We start from the raw sequence: 20,796 nt of genomic DNA, 5'->3' as shown, positions 1-20,796 counted from the left end.
ACCCAAATCAGACGGTACGCCCTGGGGATATTATTTCACAACATAGAGGTACTTCTAGAGCCCACATTTTAACCTCTAGGAGAGCCACAGCCTAATTGGAAGGAGAAATAACGATATTGCACATACCATACCACCTTTATGGTAGAACAAGCTGTGCACATCTAGTGCCTGTGGCGTTTATCACATTTTTCAGCGTGTGGCTTTTTTTTGTCTCCTCTGCCACACTGCTCCTTGAGAACAGGGACGTTATTTTTATTGTTATTTTCCCCTTGTATTCAGAACCGTGGCTGGAACTTGGTAGGCATGAAATAGATATTTATGAATGAATGAACGTTAACGAAGAAAAGAAAAGGAACTGAATGATTCATTTGGTTCTCCGACGGCGGGTGTGAGGGGCGGGGCTCGGACTTTGACCCAGTTACCGAGTGAGGCGCAGTCCCAAAGTCCTGCAGGTCCGGCTCCAGTCACCGCAGACCCGGGTCTACAACCGGTGCTCAGGCCTCCCGAAGCGAGGCTGCGCGCGTCCTGCACGGTCCCGCCCCGAAGGAGCGCAGCCACGCCCCCTTCCCTGGTCATTCCCTCTGCGAAGTCAGTTCCACTCTAGAAAGGATTGGGGCGGGGCCAGCAGAGCGCAGGCGCAACGGGCGGCGGAAGTAGGAACCTGGGAAGGAAGAGGGGAAGGGGCCTGGCTGTGCTTTGCAAAGGGCCCACGTTTCTGTTGTGGGAAGCTCCCGGAGGTCGCACGTGCGTCCGAGCCCAAGCCCCTCCCCTCCACTCCCCTCCCCGCTTGCCGGGGAGCCGCCGAGCGGCTGGCTTCCTCTCAGCCCGCCGAGATGGCGCTCGACCCCGCAGGTACCCGGGCGGGAAACGGGGTTTGCCGAGGGGCTTCGCCCTGGGTCTCACGCCGCAGGCCGTGCGGGCTGGAGGCTGACCTGGGAAAGGTGCAGAGCTTTGGGTGGCATTGCTTCCACCAGCGTCTCCTCACGCTCGGCGTCTGCTTCACCCAGTCTTAGGTCATCTTCTCACTTGTTGGGGGTTATGGTTAGCTGAGGTTGCTTTTGTTGTCTAAACTCTCATGCATTGTGGTTTCTTACTTAACGCGACTCGTCTCTTCATTGTCACCCTCTTTTCGCCCCTTAAGGGCACAGACTCATTTAAGGTATGGTGCAGACACTTTGGCCCCAGAAAAATTTTTATATTTGTTCTGGCGCACAGTTTTACATTTCTGTTTGGGAGTTCATGGACCCCGAGTTCATCCTTGTAACCCAACTTAAAAACACATTTCAAAGGATCCATCACTGTGGCAAGAGTCAGTTTCTTTGGAAAGGATCTTCAAAGTCTTGAATGCTGTTTTAATCTCCTTGCTTCCAACCACTTCCGTTTGCAGCAATAGTTTACTTCCCCTCGAATTCCCGTCCTTGTGGAAGGTCACCTGCAGTATCTTTGCTTTAGGCTATTCTTGCAAGGGAATAGATAACAGTTTTGGAAGGAATGGTAATTGGTCTAGTCCATTTCTTTCATTTTATGGATACAAAAAGTCAAAACACTGGGAGGTGAAATGGCGTCAAACTTGGGAGATTCAGAAATGGAAAATGCTCTTTCGGAGCCTTCAAGGAGCATGAAAAATATATGTGGCACAGAAATAATGTTTTAATTGAACACGTTATTACCATGCTAAGTGTTCTCTATTATCCAACAATATGTGGTATGGTAGGTTCCTTTAGCTTCATTTTACAGATTAGGAAACCGAGGCGAAGAGAAGTTAAGTGACTAGTCCAGCAGGTAGTGGTAGATCAGGGAATACTCTAATTTGAAGCATAGAGGAGTTTTGGAACATAATGATCATATTCATTTTGGACTAGGTGATTATGAAGCAGCAGTTGATCTGGGCTTTGAGGGATGGAATATCCAGTGTTTGGAACTGGAGAAGAGCAGCTCCATCACACAGTGCACTGTGTGATGCTTGGTTTCAGGATGACTACTATGATTTCGTTCTTGAAGGTAGAAGGGGTAGGGTGTAAGTGAGGGGTGAGTAAGGAAGATTCAGGTTTAGTCCCATAATTTATGGTATTTCTTTCTTTTTTTTTTTTTTTTTTTTTTTTTACTGGGACGGATTCTCACTCTGTAGCCCAGGCTGGAGTGCAGTGTCGCCATCTCGGCTCACTGCAAACTCCGCCTACTGGGTTCAAGCAATTCTCCCACCACAGCCTCCTGAGTAGCTGGGATTACAGGCGCCCGCCATCACGCCTGGCTAATTTTTGTATTTTTAGTAGAGATGGGGTTTCGCCATAATGGCCAGGCTGGCCTGGAACTCCTGACCTCAAGTGATCTGCCTGCCTCGACCTCCCAAAGTGCTGGGATTATAGGTGTGAGCCACCGCACCCAGCCTAATTATGGTATTTCTGAACTTGAAGTGACATATAAAGTCATCTCATGTAGATGAGGAGACTGAGACTGAGAGAGGTTAAAGATTTCCATATGTCTATAATTTTTGAATTTAGACAAGGAAATGTGGGAGAAAAATCTTCATACTTGCTCTCTTCACTTGCTTACCTTCCAGTTACTCGTAAGCCACTCCAATCTTGTGTTGTACCCAAGGCCGCACAGCTAGTTGCTGGTAGAATCAAGTCTGGTTAGAACCTAGGTAATTTCATTTCCAGTCCAGCGCTGTAGACCATGCCACCTTTTGAGTATTGATTAAACAAAGACTTGTTGAGTGTCTGGTATATGGCCCATATTGTTCTGGGCCCTAGGGAACAGTAGTATATAGGACAAACAAAATCCCTGCTTCCAATAAAGCTTATCCAGTGGTAGGAAAAGACAATTAACACCCCCTTCTCTTTCTACACAGACACGTGCGTGGGCACACACACACACATACACATTTTTACAGATTATGATAAACATGAAGAAAATAATGTCATGTGGTAGATGGTGAAGAGATTAGTCAGTGAAAAGCTTTATGAGGAAGTGTCATTTGAATTGGAATCTGAGGGATGAGAGGAAGCTAGGCAGAGTGTGCTAGGCCATCAAGTAGCAAATACTTAAAATATTTAACTTGAATGTGGGTCGGAGTGTGGAAGGGATCCATAAGGAAAGATATTGGGAAAGTGGGTAGTAGCTAAATGCCTAGATATTGCAGAGGCTGCAAGGCCTCAAAGGCTGGCTGTGATAATAAAACATTTGGATTATTTCTAATGTCATCAAATGCCTTTAGAATCTTTTAAAGAGGACAGTAACGTAACTTGTATGTTTATTACCCTGACTACAGTGGTAGCATGCATTGTAGAGGGGTCAGGTAGTAAGTGGCAGAAGGGAGACAGGTTAAGAGATGGGAGCAGTAGTCCAGGCCAAATATGTTTGTATCTTAGCCAAAGATGGTAATAGAAAGATGGAAAGAAATATACAGCGTCATGAGGAGAAATTGACAGGACCTGCTGTTGCATTGAATAAGGATGGTGAGAGAAAGGGAGGAAATAGCATCTGGGCACCGTGGCTCATGCCCATAATCCCAGCGCTTTGGGAGGCTGAGGCAAATGGATCGCATGAGCTCAGGAGTTCGAGACCACCTGGGCAACATGGTGAAAACTCGTCTCTACTAAAATACAAAAAAATTAGCCAGGCGTGGTGGCGCACACCTATAGTCCCAGCTACTCGGGAGGCTGAGGCATGGGAATTTGAGCCTGGAAGGCAGCGGTTGCAGTGAGCCGAGATTGCGCCACTGCGCTCCAGCTTGGGCCACAGAGTGAGACTTTGTCTCAAAAAAAAAAAAAAAAAAAAAAAGGAGGAAATAGGGATAATTCATCTCCAAACAAACAAAAACAAAAAAGGGGGGAAATAGGGATAATTCCAGTTTTTTTTACGTCAGCAGCTGGGTGGAAGGTCATGGTCAAATCTAACAATGTGATTATTGGAAACTTCATCAAACGAAGGAATGGAAGCAATGGAAAGTAAAAAAGTGGAGTCAGCAAGTAAGAAGATTTTTTTTCCCCCCTAAATTGTTTTGTCTGTCTAAATTCCAGAATAAAGTGTATGGAAGCCAGTTTTTTTTTGTTTGTTTGTTTGTTTGGTTTTTTAATTTCGTGTTTATTTGGTTCATACGTTGAAGCTTAGTTTTACATTTTGATGTTTTACTGCTTTGTACAGCCTACGATGGTATTTGCCCATATTGAGTAAATGAATAATAGATACACCAAATGAGGTTTGTTTAGCAAAATCTGTTTTCCTATTGGTGTATTTTGTATTTTCTGTGATCTTTATAGAAGCTTGATTTTCATTTGGCAGCCACTTTTAATTAACTTGTAGGTTCTCTATTTTCCTCAAGAAACTGTGAACCCAACGATGAAATGCAGGTTACAAGCTTATACGTAGTTTTATTTACACTGTTTTCCTTTTTGTTAATGTAGCAGTAATAACAACACTCTTTGCTTATTGCCACGTTCTGGACAAATTTTCAGACATGATTTTATTCTCAGATGATGGCCCATAGGAACCTGCACCTGATAAATCTGATTTTTCACTTTCTCTATCAACTAGAAGTAATTCCTTTCTCCCTTCTTTGACCTTTCCCTGTTTTAGTTAGGTTCTGTTCCTTGTGTCAACATGGATTCCTTTTCTACTTATGCAGGATGGGGCATGGCAGCCCAAGGGAAGTTTCCTTAATCAGGTGTGTGTGTGTCCCTGTGTCCTTCTATTGCTGTTTTCTTTCGGGTACCTAATAAAAGGAGGAAATGGGACAGAGATAGGGTTTAGGGGGTGGAAAGTGGGGACAAGAATTTCATGACATTCCATGAGAAGGTGTTTAAGGTATATGTGTCTTGGGAGGATTTCATTATGGATGTTCTTGGAGCATTTGGGTTTCAGTACTCCAAGTGGGGGTTCGTTTAGTGGTTCTTGTGGGAATGTAGGTAAATTAGCTTTAGGGGTACAGGCACAGTACTAGCACTTACATTTACTAGAAAATTTTACTTTTTAAGTTAGACATCTAAACAAACTTGAAGAATCTTTTTTGAGAATTGTGTGATGGGGTTTTGCCATGTTGCTCAGGCTGGTCTTGAACTCCTGGGCTCAAGTGCTCTGCCTGCCTTGGCCTCCCAAAGTGCTGGGATTATAGGCATAAGCCACCTTGCCCGGCCTATAAGAAAAATTTTGATTTTATTATTGCCGCTATATCTCTAGAGTATCTTCTTAGACATAAATTACATTGGTGGCTCAGAACGAAAGAAAAAAGACTTGTTTAACATCTATATTTTGTATATTTATAAATTCAAAGCATATTTGCCATAGAAAATACATTATTTTTGTCTCATTAGATTAACAACTCTCTGATGGTTGCTCTGAAATTTGAAAAACACAGCCTTAAACAAAGACCATAAGAAAGAAAAATTGAAATCAAAGAGGAGTGTGTGCCATGGCAGTGGGGTGGGGGTTGGGATTTCAGTTCTGAAGCATGAAATGACCTGTAAACCATTTCAAGGATTTTGAATTTTATACTAAGAACAATGGGAAGACACTGTAAGCTTTGCAAACAGAACTCTCTTTACTTTGTGTTGATCTGACTTTTCTTTAGATCAAGAATAACATTGGCCGGGCGTGGTGGCTCAAGCCTGTAATCCCAGCATTTTGGGAGGCCAAGACGGGCGGATCACGAGGTCAGGAGATGGAGACCATCCTGGCTAACACTGTGAAACCCCGTCTCTACTAAAAAATACAAAAAACTAGCCGGGCGAGGTGGCGGGCGCCTGTAGTCCCAGCTACTCAGGAGGCTGAGGCAGGAGAATGGCGTGAACCCAGGAGGCGGAGCTTGCAGTGACCTGAGATCCGGCCACTGCACTCCAGCCCCGGCGACAGAGTGAGACTCCGTCTTAAAAAAAAAAAAAAAAAAAAAAAAAAAAAAAAAAAAAAAAAAAAGAATAACCTTGATCTCAGCCACATACTGCATATGTGATGTGTCTTTCCAGAGTATCCCATCTGGAGGCACATGGTATCTGTTTCTCATAGGTGATGTTAATTTTGATTGCCCACTCAAGGTTTTGCCCTGTTTTGTTGTATATTTAGTCTGTTTTGCAATTAATAACTAATCTGTGGGAAGGTTAAGACCTTGTAAATATTTGCTTCTCATCAAATATTTCCCTTTGATTTTGGGTCCATTGATTTTTTTTTTTTTTTTTACCTGATTCAATCACATAGTGGTTGCAAAATAATGATTTTCTACCTCCAGCACACTCCCTTCACATTTACTAGATGATTGTTGACATTTTACTGTAAGCAAGAGATTGCTTTGTTTCATTTTCATTTATTTATGAATTTATTATTGGTATTTTTGGTAAGGACTCATGAATTCCTGTATTTTCAATGGTTTATACTCTTTTAATGTACATAATTATTTTTTGTGCTCGAATTTCCCCAGATTTGGCCAGAGTTCCCTTCAAACTAGCTTCTGGATCTTTGTCATGTGCTGTCACCATTTTTTTGAGCATTTTCTTTTTATTCCCTTATACAGGATATCTCTGCTTCATCTTGTACCTACCCTGGCCAATCCCTAGAATTACTTATTTCTCTGAGAAGCCCTGGTTGCTTTTATATGGGCACAGTATTAGAGAGTAAGAGCTGGTCACTAGAACTGAATATAATTTGGGTGATTTATTATTAATGGATTGCCTTTAGGAAAAAAAAAACAAAAAACAAACCCTGTAAGAGAGTAAGGAAAGGCCGGGCGCGGTGGCTCAAGCCTGTAATCCCAGCACTTTGGGAGGCCGAGACGGGTGGATCACGAGGTCAGGAGATAGAGACCATCCTGGCTAACACGGTGAAACCCCGTCTCTACTAAAAAAAAAAAAATACAAAAAAACTAGCCGGGCGATGTGGCGGGCGCCGTAGTCCCAGTTGCTCGGGAGGCTGAGGCAGGAGAATGGCGTGGACCCGGGAGGTGGAGCTTGCAGTGAGCTGAGATCCGGCCACTGCACTCCAGCCCGGGCTACAGAGCGAGACTCCGTCTCAAAAAAAAAAAAAAAAATATGGTTTTGGGTCTTAGCCTAATCAGCTCTGGTGTACCACATGGTACATACAGTTTATTGTGCCTTGGAGGCAAGGGAGCTGGGCTTTCATGCCATTTTTCAGTCATTGGTAACTGCAGGAGTTGGGAGAGGGATAGCAGCAAGGAAAACAGCAAATGGCTACCATGGCCAGGGGCAGTCCTAATAAGGTTGCAGGTATGAATGCTCCAACATTCTCTGTTGCAGGAGGGATACCAGCTCTGTCCTAAAATAATTTATCTGAATCTATTAGGAATCTTAGGATAGTGAGATTTCAGATAGTGACAGGTCAGATAGGAATGGGTATTTGCACACATGTGTACATACACACAGGTGTGTGTACTGCATCCAGTAAAGTGTCACAGGTTGTGGTTAACAAGTTTGAATAACACTGGCTTAAGATATACCTAAGGTAGGCTAAGCTGTACTTTTTTGTTGTTTTCTAGGCCATCGTATATACTGTTCTCTCTAGAATTTCCCCTGTCTTCCCTACCCCCAAATCTACTGAATTCTTGTTCATTTCCACAACTCAATTTAAAATCAGTTTCTTAGGAGGCTTTTCCTGATTGCTACTACCTCCGGTTAAAAATTTTTTGTTAAGGTTTAGGATTAAAAACTCCACTAAAACATCATATTTTAGATATAAAGTCCTTTTCTTTGATGAATAAAAGGAAACCTACAGATATGATGTGCCTATATGTAACAAATAATTGGAGAAATAAAAACATGATTTGAAGAATAGGAATATTCTACCTGTGTAATATTTTTCATATGAATCCACCTCTTTAAATTCATTAGAGATTAGATAAAAGGATAGGTCAGTTAATTTCACCTAGATTATAGAGGATTCGCCACCTACTCCCAGGGAGGCAGTGTACTGTTGTGGAATCAACGCCGAATTTGGGAGTTAGTAAGACTGACTTATTGTTTCAGACTTTGTCATTAACCTGTCCTTAATGACATAATATGAGATTTGAGGATGAGAAGTAGGGAAAGAGATATGAGATAATCGCTAAGATTGCTTCAAACCTTAAACTTCTATGATTCTAAATATTAATACTTGTCCTAGGTCTCAAGGGGTTCTTGACTCCACACAGAAATAAATTCAAGTTTATGTCTTATTGCCTGGATTAGTATCTTTTTTAATTTTTTGTTTGGGGTATTAAAATCATATGTGTAAAATTCTGTGTTTTTGACATCTGTAGATGAGAAGTATTACCTTGTACTTGATATAAGTAGACCAAACAAAATTGTACCCAAATAAAACTATTGATACCCAAATTAACATTCTCCCCCACAATCCCCTATTCTATTTTTTGCATTTTTTCTTTTTTTTGAGACAGAGTCTCACTCTGTCGTCCAGGCTGGAGTGCTGTGGCCAGGTCTCGGCTCACTGCAAGCTCCGCCTCTTGGGTTCACGTCATTCTCCTGCCTCAGCCTCCCAAGTAGCTGGGACTACGGGTGTCCGCCACCATGCCTGGCTAATTTTTTTTGTGTTTTTAGTAGAGACAGGCTTTCACTGTGTTAGCCAGGATAGTCTTGATCTACTCTCATGATCCACCCGCCTTGGCCTCCCAAAGTGCTGGGATTACAGGTGTGAGCCACTGCACCTGGCCTATTTTTGCATTTTTAAGTAAGAACATTGAAGGAAAAAATTGTTAAGAATGTGGTGTTTACCATCCTGCATTGTGTTCTGCTAAAGAACTGTTACAGGGAGATTCTTACAGATCAAAAGATACGTTAATTACCTAAACATGACTAATTGGAATGTAGAGTGTCACATGTTTATGCTGCAGAATAAGGAACCTTGCTTGACTGATTCATTATTGTATACACAATTCCTGGTGTGGTGATTGGTACATAATAGGTACGTATGTATTTGTTTACAGTATATCCGTAACTATCAAATACGAAAATTCTTAAATATATGTGTCATTTGTTAAGCATTAAAACAATTTTATTGCATATTTACCGTATGCTAGGAGTTAGAGGGAATTACAAAGATGAGTTAGACGTGGTCTCTGACCTCATTAAATTTAACTGTTACTCGCAGTAGTTCTCAGTCTAGCTGCATATTATAATTATTTGGGGAGCCTTAAAAAATATCAGTGCCTGGCTTTTACCCCAGCATTTCTGATTTAACTGGTCTGGGGTGGGGCCCAAGCATTAAGAATTTTGTACAGTCCTCTCAGGTGGTTCTTTGGTACAGCCAAGGTTGAGAGCTTCTGGTACCGAAATCTTTCTTAGTTTACTCAGGCTGCCATAATAAAATCTCGTAGACTGACTGAATGACCCACACAACATAGACTGGGTGGCTTAAAAAACGTACATTAATTTTTTTACTATTCTAGAGTCTAGGAAATTCAAGACCAAGGTGCAGGCAGATTTGGTTGCTGGCGAGGACTCTTTACCTGACTTGCAGATGGCTGCCTTCTCCCTGTGTGTTTACATGGTGGTGAGTGGGGAGGGATGGGGGAAGAGGAGGTTGGAGGAGGAGGAGGAGAGAGGGAGAAGAAGAGAGAGCCCTCTGCCTCTTATGAGGCCACTAATCCTATCGAATTAAGGCCTCACCTTTATGACCTCATTTGACCTTAATTACCTCTCAAAAGCACTATCTCCAGATACAGTCACATTGGGGGTTAGGGATTCAACATATGAATTTGGAGAATGGTAAACACAATTCAATTCATGCCAACCAGTGATCTAGCGGGAGAAGATTGCATATATAGTGTAATATGATGTGTTTAAGTCCAGGTGTGGTTATAGCAACAGAACGAGTGCAGGCAAAATCTTGGGGTTAGAGAAAGGAAAAATCACATTTTAGTGCTGAGGTCAGGAAGAACTTTGGGATGGAGAAATGTTGAATTGAGTTTTAAATAAGTAAACTTTGATAACAAAAAGTAAGAGGTAGAAGATGGAAAATAAAGACCGAGATTGAACTAGAGTTTGGCTTTACCTGTTACTTGCTGGATAATGCACGATTGCTTTGAGCTTTCTGAGTCTTAGTTTCTTTATACCTGCTTCTAAATGAGATGATGTTTGTAAACCAGTTCCATCCACCACCCTTTTCTTCTTTCTGTAAATACTTATCATGTTGCTTCTGTGTCCTATATAGCTGTAAGCTGATTTTTCAGGTAAGAAGGGTAAAATAACCACTAGGTTGGCAAAATGAGGGTTTACATTGTAGAAAATTGAAGTTGGAATTGAGATGCTGGTGGGACTTAGAAACCACCAGTAGATAGTTGAAAATGTGGAGAGTTGGAGATGGAGAGGAGCACTGAAAACTCAGTATCATAAACACCATCTTTAAAGGTGGAACCTTGTGGGATTGCCCCAGGAGGATTAAGTGCAGATATTACCTTGAAAGTGTGTATACTTCTAGTATTGTTACCATTGTTCAGGATATTTTTGAAACCCCTTTAAGATTTCCTTCCAGATTCTTCAGTACACTCATCTTAATATCCTCATTTTGGCAAATCTTTGTTCTGAAAGTTAATTTGAATTTCAGCCAAAGTTTAACCAGAGACAGTCTGGTGAAGGTGATAGATGATCATCCTGGGAAATGCTGCCTCTTCCCTTGTCTCCGTTTGTTTTGTATTGCTATAAAGGAATACCTTAGGATGAGTAATTTGTAAAGAAAGGGGTGTATTTAGCTCACAGTTCTGCAAGCTGTACAGGAAGCCTGGCATCTGCTTGGCTTCTGATGAGAGCATTTATGCTGTGTCAGAACATGGCAGAGAAGATCAAAGAGGAAGCGGACATGTGTGAAGAGGGACCAAATGTGAGAGGCATTCTGACTTTTACAACAACCTAGGCTCTTGGGAACTAATCAATTTCTCTGAGAACCAGCCCACTCTGAAGAACTAGTCCACTCTAGCAAGAGCAGGAATTCATTACTGCTAGAAGGGCACAAAGTCATTCATGAGATGTCTGCCCTCATGACCCAAACACATCCCACTGGGCGCCACCTCCTTACACTGCCACACTGGAGATCAGATTTCAGCATGAGATTTGGTGGGGGCAAACCATATTGCTCCCACCCCAAAACAGTTACATTATGGAACTGGTTTTCATGTTTACTTCAGATTAGCTCTGAAGCCATACCAAGAAAGATGATGTGATTTGAGCAAAGGCTGAGTCTTTGAAATAAGTGAAAAACCCTTCAATATAAAAATAATTCTCCTATCCCATTATCAAAGTATTGTATTTTCTTTATAGGAATTCTATGAAATATTGTAAGATAAAAGAAGAACCAGTAGGAACAGGGTGGACAGAGGCTTGAGGAACATTCATAGGGTTGAGAATATTACACAGTCTTCTAGATTCGTATGAGAAAAAAAAGTAAATCAGGCAATGTATTGCTAAGAAGGCCACAGGTATGCTGTCATTTATTACTTTGTCAAATGTCTGCTCCTGTCCCATAACACTGCTGATTTTCTACCAGATATCAATGGGAAATTGTGCTTGTAGGGGCAAAGACAGTCTTGAAGTTTTACCAAATAAAGTAAATGTGAAACTTGTTCATTTAAGAAATTATGGCCACAATGGTGGTTGTAACACAGTTCTAAAATTGGCATGTCTTATTGCATAAGTTAATTTCCTGCTTTGGTATACTCTTAAATATGTTGTCCCTTTCTGGCCTCTTCTTGGTTAAAGCAGTGTGGGTGGAAGAGGAAGTTTTCACACCTAGCAATCTGCAGAATCTGAGGTCCAAGAAATAGGTGCTGTTGGGAAATGGGCACATCTAGTGTGAACAAGGTGGTTAATTAACAGTGAAAGCTGATAGGACAGAGAAGCTCAGATGAAGCATACTATTGTGGGATATGTGTGGTACTTGACCCAGAAGCTAAGCAGAAATAGGCACATCTACCTCACTGATGTACTTCCGTATTTTGTAAGCGTTTGAGCTTATACAAAATTAGATTGTTAGTGGCTGACCTAATATTTGATGTTTATTCCCTTTAAATGTGTTTTTCAACCAACTGACAAATTGCTCCTCTTGCTTTAAAAAAATTTTTTTTTCCATGGTAGGAAGCAGAATCAGAATTCCCTTTGATTTTACTTTCTGATAAAAAATTGAGAACTATGAATTTTTGAATATTGCTTGTTCAAATGGTGCTTCTGAATCACAAACTTACTGTCTAAGGGTTGTTTCCCTGCTTCAGCATAACTGTGGAAGCTCACTTAGCCTTGTTTGCTTAAGTCCCCTAAGGCCACCACTCGATGTGCATGGTGGTGTCATTGAAGGTTTAGAACCTAGGTTACATGATCTTGGCATCGGCACTTTATTAGAGGCTTGGTTCATTTCACCTCTGTGAGCCTCTATTTCTTTATCTGCAAAATGAAATCAAAATACCTGCGAGAACTGTTATGAAGACTATATATATTCATTGCCCTCATCTCCAGGTTTCACAGACATAGACAGGCTGGAGCATTGTGGGGGAAAAAACATCTCTCCTACTCTTGATTTCCCTTTTTGTTTTTGTTTTGTCAGTTCAAGTGTGGCTTGAAGGGAAGAAGGTGAATTTTCCTATTCTAAGATGTCACTTCCTTTACCCTTCCTCATTTTACTCTGTCATTATAGTAAGAAGGTATGAACAAACTGGCAAGAGGGATATCTGGTCATGAGCATACATATCTTTGTGCTGTTGAGGCAAACTGGAGTCTGCCTAGATTCCTGGTGTGAAGCACTTAGTGAGAACTAACAATTGAGAACTCTGGTCTCATTGTATTGTACATCATGCCTTCTTCCTGGGGCTCTGCTTTTTGAAGCTCTTCATAGCTAGTAAAGAAGAGGGGCCAGTAGGACGTGGTAGCTCACTCCTGTAATCCCAGCATTTGGGAGGCCGAAGTGGGTGGATCACTTGAGTCCAGGAGTTTGAGACCAACCTGGGAAACATGGTGAGATCCCATCTCTATAAAATACACATAAAAAAATTAGCTTGATGTGTTGGTGTGTGCCTGTGTTTCCAACTACTTGGGAGGCTGAGATAGGAGGATCACTTAAACCTGGGAGGCAGAGGCTGCAGTGAGCCGTGATTACGCCATTGCGCCCTGTCTTGGGTGACAGAGTAGTATTGTGTCTCAAAAAACAAAAACAAAACCCAAAAAAACCCCAAAAATACTCCCCCCCAAAAAGCTGAACAAACAAGAGGGACCCAAATATAGAAACTACTGCTAATGAGAACATTATTGCAAGTTTATTACAAGCATTTTTCATGTTTTTCCTACAGAGTAAACAGTAGCACCAAACTGTCTTCAGGAACAAGTAAGTGTAACTAGTAAATTTTTTAAAAAGTGGCATTACCTAAGTAAGTATCAAATTAGTTAAATTAGAATGTTTTCATTATTGAAAGGGCATAGCTTGTCCTTCATATATCACATTCTTTCCTATTAAAGACTCTGTAATATTCTGATTTGCTTCACTATTGTCTTTGTGGATTCATAGCAAGTGCTGCTGTCAGTAGCCTTATAATCTAGTACTGCCATATTGCAAGAACACATGAGCGCCAAAGCAAAATATGAGCTAACAAATTCAGCCAGTGAAAAAGGTGAAAATTGACTTCCAGGTGATGATAGAATGTTGAGAAGTTAGAGCTTTGGAAATTTTCCCTGGTGGTGTTATCCTGATTCTTTAATTCAGTATAAATTTATGTGACTATACAGCAGCAAACTTTCAAAATTTAATTTTTAGTTTTTCAACCTCTGTACAAATGTATAACATATATACACCAGATTGAGATTAAGAGAATCACTTTGTAATATTGTGAATAAAAATTGCCATATCTATACTATTTGTAATGTTGAAGATAGTGTTTTCAAAAATTATAATTAATAAATCATTGATATTTAGTGACTGGTATGCTATCAAGTAGGAAAATCTTTAGTAGAATTTTCGTATTTTTAATACTGTCATTTCTGATTTAATACCAAGAATTTGGAAAATTTGAAATCAATATTAATGTAATTCTGGAATTATTTATTTGCCCTAGGAAATTTTAGAAGAATGATCAGATGTCTTGACAAACTGTTTTAAAAATGTGTTTGATAGGAATATTATATCTTAGAATTCATAATGTAGGTAAATTTCTATTTTAATTTATTTTTGGAAAAATGGTTTGATATTATAAATCTATGTCTGTATTCAAGGAATTGATTTAAAGTAATATTGCCTTAGTCATTTAAGACCTAGTTGGAAGATTTATAGAGCAGAGAGAAGATTCATGAGGATGCATTATGACTAAGTTGTGTAGATGAAAATTATATATGTGAAAAAAAGTAACAGTTTGAAATTGATTTTATGAATAGATCAGTATAATCCAATATCTTCTAATCTGTTTAGTAATTACACTGAATAGTTATTGATGCCTAGTTATGATTTATTCTGTAGGCAAGGCAAAAAGGAATTTGTAGGGATAGTCTCAGTTTTATTCTTTTCTCTGTAAGTAAGCATCAGCTTTCCACTCTATAAGATGTGTCACAGTCCCTTCAAATTCAACATGTACACAACTGAGTATCTGTCTTACCTGATCCTTCTTTTGTATCCCCTAGCTCAATAAATGGTCATATCCTTTTACTTGAAGCCAGAAAACTAGGAGTCCTCCTTGAATCGTCCTGTTCCTTTAGCCCCTTTAGGCACCATCAGGCTTGTAGGAACTCCCTCTGATTTTGTCCTTTTCTCTCCATCCATGCTTCCAGTTCCTTCTCAGTGCTTTGTTTTGTTTCCTCTTTTTTTTGAGACAGAGTCTCACTCTGTCTCCTAGGCTGGAGCGCAGTGGCATGATCTCGGCTCACTGCAACCTCCGCCTCCTGGGTTCAAGCAATTCTCCTGCTTCAGCCTCCTGAGAAGCTGGGACTGCAGACGCGTGCCACCGCGCCTGGGTGATTTTTGTAGTTTTTTTTCACTAGAGACAGGGTTTCATCATATTGGCCAGGCTGGTCTGGAACTCCTGGCCTCAAGTGATCCGCCCTCCTCAACCTCCCAAAGTGCTGGGATTACAGGCGTGAGTCACTGTGCCCAGCCTGTTTCCAGTGGCTTCTGGCAAAGCCAAGGAAAAAGAGAATGTGTAAATAAATGATATAACGAAGAGTTCAGGCCTATGGGCCAAATCTGGAAAGGCTTATAAGCTAGGAACGGTTAGTAACATTTTTGAAGGGTTGTTTAAAAAAAAAAAATATATATATATATATATATATACACACACACAGACACACACACACACACCCCCACACATATATATATAATATATATATACACACACATACATGACAGAGATGATATGTAGCCTGCAAAGCTTAAAATACTTATATTCTGGTTCTTAACAGAAATAGTTTGTCTACCTTTACATAGGCAATGAAAATTAGAATACAACCACAGGTGTCATAAAGAGAAAAAAAATCATGTGAACCCCTTCATATCATTTTTTTGTTTGAAAATTTAAGTGAAATAGATAGTGTCATTGAGAAATGTAATCTTGCTAAAACTTCAGCTGACTCTAGAGTAAGTAAAAAGCCGTTACAAAATTGAAACAAAAGTTAAAATTATCTTTGTGCCTGTGGGTCTTACACATATACACATACATACCCCAAAACGCAGGCCCTGATAGGTTGTGTATTGGTTGGGATTCCACCATGGAAATAATCAGTAGGAGGAAAAAACATATATATCTTAACATGTGTATATATATATACACATATATATATATATATATATGTGTGTATATATATACACACACACACACACATATATACATATATGTGCAAAATACCTTCACAGCATCACCTGAATTAATGTTTACATGAATAACTGGGGACTATAACCCAGCCAAACTGACCCATAAAACTGACCATCACAGGTGGTTTTTAACAAACTTTCAAGGAACTGAGAATAATCTTTGTTTTATACACAATGTTCTAGATAATATAAAGGGAGAGGAAGGTCCCTAATTTATTGTTTAAATAATGCAACTTTAACACCAAAACGATGCAAACATAAGGGAGGCAAGTCATAAGCAAACACCGACATGGTCACAACTGAAAAGATTTTAAACACAATTTGAGCATCGGAGACAGAGGTCTTGCTAGTTACTACTTAACCACTTTTCTAAAGGATGTAGCCAGCAAGAATTAAGAAAGAGGATGCAAAACTGTTTCTGTGATTGTCTACACAGAAATTGGAAAAGAATCTGTTGTCAAATTATTAAAATTGAGAGAGGTTGTATTGATTATAAGGACAACATAAAAAATCAGTTGAACCTAAACACTAGCAGTAAATAATTACAACAGGTTATTTATGGAAAGATACATTTACCAATAGAAATCTAATGAAAGATGAACAGTAACTTTAAAGAGAAAATTATGAATCTTTTTGTCTACTTAGTAGCCTAATTTCTAATAGTTATGTGTTGAAATCTTCCACTGTGAGTGCAGATTTCTGTAATTTTTTAAGCTAATCTATTGTAAATTGAGGTAAAATATACAGTGAAATTTACAGATCTTAAATGAGTTTTCATAAATGTATATACCCTAATGAAGACATTTTTCAGAGAGTACCTTTTCAGCTCCCATAAATAAGCACTGTTGTAATTTTTATCACCATAGGTTAACTTTGCATGTTCTTGAATCATGGCAGTATGTACTCCTGTGTCTGCTTTCTTTTGCTCAGATGTTTTTGAGATTCACCTAGGACAGATCACCTACCCTACTGATAGTAATGGTATACCAATAGTATCATTGTTTTTTATTGCTAAGTAATTTTTGGCTATTCTGAATAATGCTTCCGTAAATAGACTTGTACAAGTTGTTTTCTAGACTTATATTTTCTTTTTTTTTTTTGAGACTGAGTCTCGCTCTGTTGCCAGGCTGGAGTGCAGTGATGCGACCTTGGCTCGCTGCAACCTCCGCCTCCTGGGTTCAAGTGATTTTCCTGCCTCAGCCTCCCAAGTGGCTGGGACTTCAGGCGCATGCCACCACACCCAGCTAATTTTTGTATTTTTAGTAGGGACGGGGTTTCACCATGTTGGCCAGGATGGTCTCTATCTCTTGACCTTGTGATCCGCCCGCCTTGGCCTCCCAAAGTGTTGGGATTACAGGTGTGAGCCAGGACTTATATTTTAATTTATCTTGCATAAGTGAATACCTAAGAGTGGAACATATTTAACTTTATAACTCAGCAGTTTTCCAGAGAAATGTATGATTACACAGTCCCACCAGCAAGATATGAAAGCTACAGATGCTCCACATTCTCTCCAATGTTGGTGTTGTCATTGTTTTTAGTTTTAGTCATTCTCTTGCATTCAAAATGATACAAGGGGTTTCATTTGCAGTCTCTTAATGATTAATGATTTTGAGCACCTTTTTATATATATATTTACAATTTGCATATCATCTTTTGTGATGTGTCAGTTCAAGCCTTTTGCCCATCTTTTATTGAATTTTTATTATTGATAGGTAGGGGTTCTTGATATATTCTGGACTCAAGTTCTTTGTTTTATTTATTTTTATATTTTATATATATATATATATATATATATGTATATGAAGTAAGTTTTCCCTTCTGGTCTGTAGCATGCCTTTTTAAAATTTTCTTAATTGTGTCTTTTGATAAACAAATGATTTCATATTAGTGAAGTCAAATTGATAATTTGTATACTTTATTTTTACTGCCTTATGCCTTCTTTAAGAAACTGTCTACTCCAAGGAATTGAAGGGTCTTTTTTTGTTTAATAGTTTTAGTTTTTACATTAGGCTTATGATCCATGGCCAATTAATTTTTGTGGTTACTGTGAAGTAGGTGGTCAAAGGGTTTAACTTTTTTTTTTTCATGTTAATATGGTTCTGCCACCATTTGTCAAAAATACTTTTATTTCTTCATAAACTAGCCTTGGTGCATTTGTCAATAAATTTGTTGTATATACATGGAAGTATTTCTGGATTCTTTTGTTCTCTTTTGTTACATTACTCTTTTTGGTTACCCGAATTATGCCAACACTACATTGTCTTGACTTCTGTGGCTTTGTAGTATGACTTGTAAACAGGTAGTTGCTGCATAGCGTCTAAATTTGTTCTCTGTTTTAGTGTTGTTTTGGCTATTCTGTGTCCTTGGTGCTTCCTTATACATTTTTTTCACTTTTTTAATTATAACTTTATTTTGTAATAATATAATAATAATAGGAAACTGCAAAATCATGCAGTTTCCATGTATCTACCTTCTTCCCTTTCCGTAATGATGCTATCTTACATAACCATGGTATATATATTCTCAGTGGGTGTGATACTGCCTTCAAAGGATAACAATTGACATTGGTGGAGACAAAAATACTCTCAACAGATAAAGCACTGTTACACCTGCAGTACGTAAACATATATGCTTTATCTGTGATATGAACATTTCATAGGGGTACATTAGGAAAAAAATGTCAAAAAAGGCTCCTTTTAGGGCAAAAATGAAAAAAGGTTGGGACAGGCTCCTGTAATGAAATGTGAACAAGGAAACAGGGAAATGGTGTAATATCGTTGATTCAGGTACTAATCTTAGTCGAATTTCACCAGTTTTTCCATGCACTTTTTTGTTGTTCTATAGTTATATGACATCTGGATCATGAGGATTTTCTCCTTTGATTGTTTGTAGACTTTTTTTCTTTAACTTTTTATTTTGAAATAATTATAGACTCACATAAAATTGTGAAAAATACTATATAAACTGAGTGTCCATCTCATAGCCTTCCCCAGTGGTGACATCTTATATATCTGTAGTATAATATCAAAACCAGGAAACTGAAGTTGATGCAGTACTGTTAACTAGATTATAGACCTTTTCAGTTTCACATGTACTCATATGTGTGTGTATATAATTCTGTGTAATTTTATACCATGTTTCTTTTTTTATAGGGAAAGCGTTCAGAGTTTTACTATTAAATATGATGTAAGCTAGAGGATTTTTTGTAGATGCCCTTCATTAAAGAAGTTCCCTTCTGTTCCAAGTATACTGATTTTGTTTTTTATGAATGCCTGTAGAATTTTGTCCAATTTTTTGGCATCGATCAATATGATTATATGGTTTTCCTTTTTTAGTCTGTTAATATATCTGATGGATTACATGGGTTGAATTTCTAATGGTGAACCACCCTTGCCTCCCTGGAATAAATCCAACTTTGTTGTTATGTATCTTTCTTTTTATGTATTGCTGGGTTTGATTTGTTAATATATTGTTGAGGATTTTTGCATCTGTGTTCATGAGGCATAGTGGTCTGTGGATTTTGTGGGTATGTGTATGTGTTTTGTAAATATCGTTCTTGCTTTTGGTATCAAGGTATCTGTGCCTTCTTGGGTGAGTTTTGGTTGTTTTGTGTTTTTTTAAAAGAATGTGTTCATTTCATTCTAGTTGTCAGGTTCATTGGCCTAAATTTGTTCGTAATATTCCCTTATTATTTAAAAATATTTATCATTTCTGATGTTTGAAATTTGTAACCTTACTCTGGCTAGTGGTTTATAAATTTTATTAATCTGATCCTCTCAGAGAACCAGCCTTAATTTCATTGTTTTTTTTTTCTTTTATTTGTGTGGTGTTCTTTATTGCATTGATTTATATTTTGATATCATTTCCTCTTTTGCTTGCTTTGTGTTCATTTTACCCTTTTTCTGGTTTCTCAAGGTAGAAACTTAAGTTGATATAAGACCTTTTTTCATTTACTAGATAGGTTTTTAGTGCTACAAATTTTCTGCCAAGTACAGTTTTAGCTGGATTACGTAAATTTTGATATATTGGTTTTATTTTCATTCATACCAAAATACTGTCTTATTTCCTTTTTGACATTTTCTTAGATCCATGGGTTATTTAAAAGTGTGTTATGTAGCTTACAAATATTTGGAGATTTTCCAGAGATCTGTTATTGGTTGCTAATTTAATTACTTTGGTGTCAGGGAACATAGTTTGTAGGGCTTGAATTCTTTCAGATTTATTGAGGTTTGTTTTATAGCCACAGTATGGTTTATTTTAGTAGATGTTCTACTGTTATTAGGTATTCTATAAATGTTAGTTAGGTCAAGTTAGTCGATACTGTTGTTCAAGTACTTCACAGTTTTAACAAATTTAAATATATGTTTTTGTAATATGATTTATATATTTTACGTTTGTATATCATGTGTTCAGTTTATTTTTTTTCTGTCAGAGCATATTCTCTGTTACATTTTGTGAGACATTTTATTTTACAAAGAAGGTTACAAAATATCTCCCATCGTTCATGCTTTTCTGTAATGTGGTTTTGTTACCAAGAATGGAATCTGATTTCCTTCCACTTGAATGTGGGCTATCCTTAATGACTTGGAATCAGTATAGTGCAGCATGAACGAATGCTGTTGCATGGCTCCAGGTAGAGAGGCCATTGGTAGATGTTCTGGTTTACAGTCCTAGCTGAGCACTTCTTTTGGCCATTCCAGGCCAGGTGTCAGATACATATATGAAAAAAGAAGTAATTTTGGAAGTAAGTCCTCCAGCCTCAGCTTTTGTAGCTGTTGAAACCAACACCAGAACCACCAGAACTTTGAGTCTTCCCAGATCAGACCCCTCTGACCAATAGTTTATTGTTTATTGTTCCATATCACTAAATTCGATTAGTGGTTGTTGTTGCACATAGTAGTCATTCCCCAGTATACGCAGGGGATTGGTTTCAGGAGCCCCCATATTTACCACAACCTGTACATTCTCAGAGAAGTCCCACCATGGGCCCCTCAGAACCCATGTGTATGAAAAGTCGGCCTGAAA

General features: G+C 38.8%; 1 protein-coding gene across 1 annotated transcript in view; it reads left to right on the top strand.

The window, feature by feature from the left end:
• Nucleotides 1-641: 641 nt before the first annotated feature.
• The window catches only part of CMC1 (C-X9-C motif containing 1), a 79,334-nt gene continuing 59,179 nt past the window's right edge, over nt 642-20,796 (top strand). Inside the window, exon 1 of the mRNA XM_030933044.1 lies at nt 642-852. Coding sequence (XP_030788904.1) covers nt 834-852 — 19 coding nt within the window. The 5' untranslated portion in view covers nt 642-833. The remainder of the gene's footprint in view (nt 853-20,796) is intronic.

Source organism: Rhinopithecus roxellana, chromosome 1 (genome assembly GCF_007565055.1).
Source record: "Rhinopithecus roxellana isolate Shanxi Qingling chromosome 1, ASM756505v1, whole genome shotgun sequence".
NCBI lineage: Eukaryota > Metazoa > Chordata > Mammalia > Primates > Cercopithecidae > Rhinopithecus > Rhinopithecus roxellana.
The sequence above is the reverse complement of the archived record's forward strand: the minus strand, read 5'-3'. Positions and strand labels throughout refer to the sequence as shown.